The 4,160-nt window shown below is 42.1% G+C and overlaps 1 protein-coding gene across 1 annotated transcript; it reads right to left on the bottom strand.

Annotated features, from left to right (window-relative positions):
- Window positions 1-179: 179 nt before the first annotated feature.
- Window positions 180-3,983, bottom strand: timd4 (T cell immunoglobulin and mucin domain containing 4). The gene is made up of 7 exons (XM_084683730.1): window positions 3,876-3,983; window positions 2,748-3,083; window positions 2,381-2,446; window positions 1,640-1,719; window positions 1,155-1,266; window positions 852-885; window positions 180-729 (listed from the first exon to the last, which is right to left on the bottom strand). Exons 1-7 carry the CDS (start codon window positions 3,937-3,939, stop codon window positions 645-647), a joined length of 777 nt encoding a protein of 258 aa, XP_084539856.1. The 5' UTR covers window positions 3,940-3,983; the 3' UTR covers window positions 180-644.
- Between the last annotated feature and the right edge of the window lie 177 nt (window positions 3,984-4,160).

Here is a 4,160-nt window from a genome sequence, read left to right as displayed (position 1 = left end):
TTGCTTTACGTTAGGTGCAAGGCATGGTAACAAAACTAGAAGTGTCGCAACACAAAACCCTCTCGTAGTTTTTTAAGAGGTAGAAAATTATTTTTTTATTAAACGCAAAAAATAAATTTTACAACTTCCCAGAGGAGTTATAGCTTAAGCAAATGTATGATAAAGGAATGGTAGGAGGATTCAAGGAAGAATACGTATTTATTACATTGATTATGTCAAAGAAATGTCATGTCATGTTGATTCCATATATTTTTGACGTCTTTTCTAATTTTGGTTGCCTTTAGGGCATGAACAATGTTCCAGCCATGGGCGGGGCTTTTTCTCAAAAGTCCGATCCTTTTAGGTTAGAATTTGGTTTGTAATTTTCGGCAAATACGACACAACGTAATGTTTATATTACATGAAGCAAAACATGTAATGCAAAATTACAAATGCAAATTCTTATCTAAACTCACATCAAACCTTGACTAGTATTTAGGGCTAAAGCACCCAATGTTTACACCGTCTAGATGTTATAACCCCCCCCCCCCACACACACACACACACACACACACACACACACACACACACACACACACGCGCGCGGTTTTAGTCCAGGACATGGTAAAGAAGATGTTCTTGAGAGTTTAAGAGGATAGTGGGTTCTAGTCCAGCGTGTAGATGTTCTCCTCGACAGGTCTCCTCATCCGGATCTCGTAGATAATGTGAGGCGGTTCTTTGGTTGAGAGACTGGAAAATCATTATATCAGTCACAGATTATATCATCATTAATGAGTCGTCGTTGATGTATTATAGCCTAAATGTACGTTTATATCCATTTACGGCAGTTAGAGATGAGCTTATTGTCTCACCAGCCTGTCTTCAGAGATCTCAGGTGGATTCCTCCTGGGGAGAAAACAATAACAAGACCACGTTGAAGATGCTACATTCAGGAAGTACATCAAGGGTTGGACACATTCACTCATCCTCACACCAACTCAAACCACACACATGCGTGCACACACACAGGACCTCATGAATATGTGTGAATGTAAATGCATTCACGTGTTGTCCTCTTGAAATTGGGAATAATTTCTGTTACATTTTTGTACATAAAAACCAACCAAACAACAAATCAATTAACCAATCGTTGGCCAGGGTGTGGGTGTTCGTACGTTTGAATGCCAGCAGGGCCAGAGCTCCAAGCAACAACAACAGGAGACTGAGGGAAAGAGAGAGCACCGGAACGTTGATCTGCAGAGACAGTGCAGGGACCACATCCTCCAGCTGGTGGCAGCAGAGAGGCACAGATGAGTGAGTGTGTGTAGAATGTCGGTGTGGGTATAATGTGTGTGTGTGCGTGTATGATGTGTTTAAGAGGGAGAGAGAAAGCATGTGCATGGATGATGTGTGTATGTATACATGTATACATATATTCTATATGAGTGCAAGTGTACGTGCGTCTGTGTGTGTGTGTTGGAAAAAAAAGGATAAGTGCATGCATAGACAATGTGTGTGTGTATGGGGGGTTATTTAATTAAGTATTAGTTATAGTCCATAAATCAAAATGATGATAAAGATGTTGATTATGGTGATGATGATGTTGATGATTGATGCATTAATGTGATGAAGGGGAAGGAAATTCAGCATGATTACTCACAACTTTCCCCGAATGCACCAACACGCTAGAATTCCGTCTGTGAACATCTACATAAGGTGACTCAGCAACTGCCCAATGTTCTGAGTGACACACAACACCCACAAAGACACACTTTAGAATCGGAATGAATCAGGCCCTACCACAGCGCCTATCTAGAGGAACTGATCTTCGGGCAAAGCGGAGGGCACATACGTTTGCATGCACTTGGTAGGAAGTGAAAGATTTGATCCCCTCTTGAGAGCTCAGATAATCTAACCATAGGTTCAGACTACAAATACACCCCACCTACCCACCCGTATTTGGGTTTTATGTTTGTATGAGTGTGTGTTCATGCTTGTGTGCATGCATGTGTGTCTTTTGATGTGCATCTTTTTTGGTGAGTGTTGGAAGCCAAATTACATATCTTAGTTTAAGAGGTTTTCTTTTGTTCTAATGCTCTAAATGAAGTTCTAATCTGTGTTAAAGAGAGGTTCAACAGGCGGTAAAGAGACGTTCTAAGCTTTGGTAGAAAGATGTTCTAAGCCTATGGTAGAGAGAGATTCCAAACATGGGTAGAGAGCAGTTCAAAGCTTTGAGAGAGAGGTTCTAACTTGTAGGTTAGAGAAGTGCTAAGAGGTGGTAGATACAGGTTCTAACTGATAGTAAAAAGAGGTTCTAACTTTGTGGTAGAAGGAGGTTCTAACTTGTGGGTGAGAGAGAGGTTCTAAGAGGTAGCTGAGAGAGGTTTTAAGATGTTCCCACCTGTAGGAAGGGGAGGCTCTGTGGTTTTTTCTGTGGTTGTGGTGGGCTGGATGCTAACAGCTGGAGCTGAAAAGATCAACATAATCACCCCAGTATAGATGTACTGCAAAATGTGTCTACATTGTCATCAACATCACATTAGTCTAAATCTGAGTAGAATAAAATGTTTACATATTGAATTATATTTCTCTTCAGCACAGGTTCAGAAGATGTCCTTCAAACAAAACTAAAAGGCTCCTGTTTTAAGATAGAGACCATCAGACATGACACACCCTCGTTCCTAATAAGTGGAACCCAGTACTTATTTTATCTGCTGTTTCAATGTGTGATACAGACCATAATATACTACACACCATGAAAGTCCCACCTTTAACAACTCTCAGACTGTGGGTGACCTTTTTATCATTGAAGATGCCGTCGATATCTACCCGGCAACAGTACAGCCCATTGTCTGTTCTCTGGGCCTGGAGGATGAGTAGATCCAAACGTCCCGCCAGAGCATCCCCAGTCAGCCGGTAACGGTCCGACACCTTGGAGATCATGCCATTCTCATCTGTCTGCAAGAGGATGTCGTTGCACCAGAAGGTTCCACAGCCCCGTCCCCAGCACACATGACTCACGCCAAAACGCTTCACGGAGTACTGGCAAGTCAAGATGGCTGCCTCGCCCTCCGTTACCTTGACGGCTGTTACAGAGGACCTGACTGGAGGCCAGCAGCAAACAGGAAATAGGAGACAGAGTTCAGGGTACACTATAAAAACCAAAAAGACTGCTCGGTAGACACGTTGGTAATCATAGAATAACTTATTTTTCTTTTCTCTACAGCGTTTTGCAGAGAAATGTGTTAAATGTCACCAATAATTTCACCAATTTACACCAAGATATCAATAAATAGCACTTTTATCCAAGATAAAGTGCAGGGTTGAATTTGAACCTGCAAGATTTAGATTTGCCATTGCTCAGTGATAGAATACTCTATCATCCCCTCAATCCCCATCCCCTCAACAACAAACCATGGGTCAACTGTGGACACACAACAACACAAAGAATGTTCCCTGAAGATAAACTAGGAACTTAATAAGAGAACCATGAACAAGATCCAGGAACAGTGAAGGAGAACCCTGAACAGATGTTGTGTTCCTGTGATAACTGCAGTTTAGTGTTAGTATTATTACTGCAATACACTACAGTATGGTGTTAGTATTGGTACTGTAGTATAATACAGTATAGTGTAACTATTGTTACTGTAGTGGAGAATAGTGTTAGAATAGTGTTGGTGCTGTAGTATACTGCAGTAGTATTATCATTGGTACTTTAATATACTGCAGTGTTATTTTTGTTACTGCAGTACAGTACCGTGTATTATGGTGTTAGTGTTATTACTGTAGTATACTGCAGTATAGTGTTAGTTTTGGTATTGCACTATTGTGTGAGTATTGTTATTGCAGTATGGTGCAGTGTGGTGTTAGCATTGTTCTTGCAGTGGTTTCCTTGCCTGGTAGTGTTGCTATGAAGATCAAGCAGAGAAGCGGACGCCACCCTTCTCCTGTTGCTGCCATGCTGAAGGCTTGTTGTCCAGAGGAGAGACAACCACCACTGTCTGGTGCTGGACGGAAAGGGGGGGGGGGGGGGGAGGGAGTGCGAGAGATAGTTGGTGAGCAAAAGAGAAAGATAGAGGGTGTTTGTGTGTGCAATTGGGTCTGTGTGTGTGAATATTTGAATAGGCAGCTGTGTTGAGGAGGTTGCTCTGTGACATCTCCAGGAAGGCTGTGACCCCCCC

Source organism: Hypomesus nipponensis, chromosome 20 (assembly GCF_054491055.1).
Source record: "Hypomesus nipponensis isolate SF chromosome 20, ASM5449105v1, whole genome shotgun sequence".
Lineage (NCBI taxonomy): Eukaryota > Metazoa > Chordata > Actinopteri > Osmeriformes > Osmeridae > Hypomesus > Hypomesus nipponensis.
Note: the sequence above shows the minus strand (reverse complement) of the source record. Positions and strands in the feature narration are given on the sequence as shown.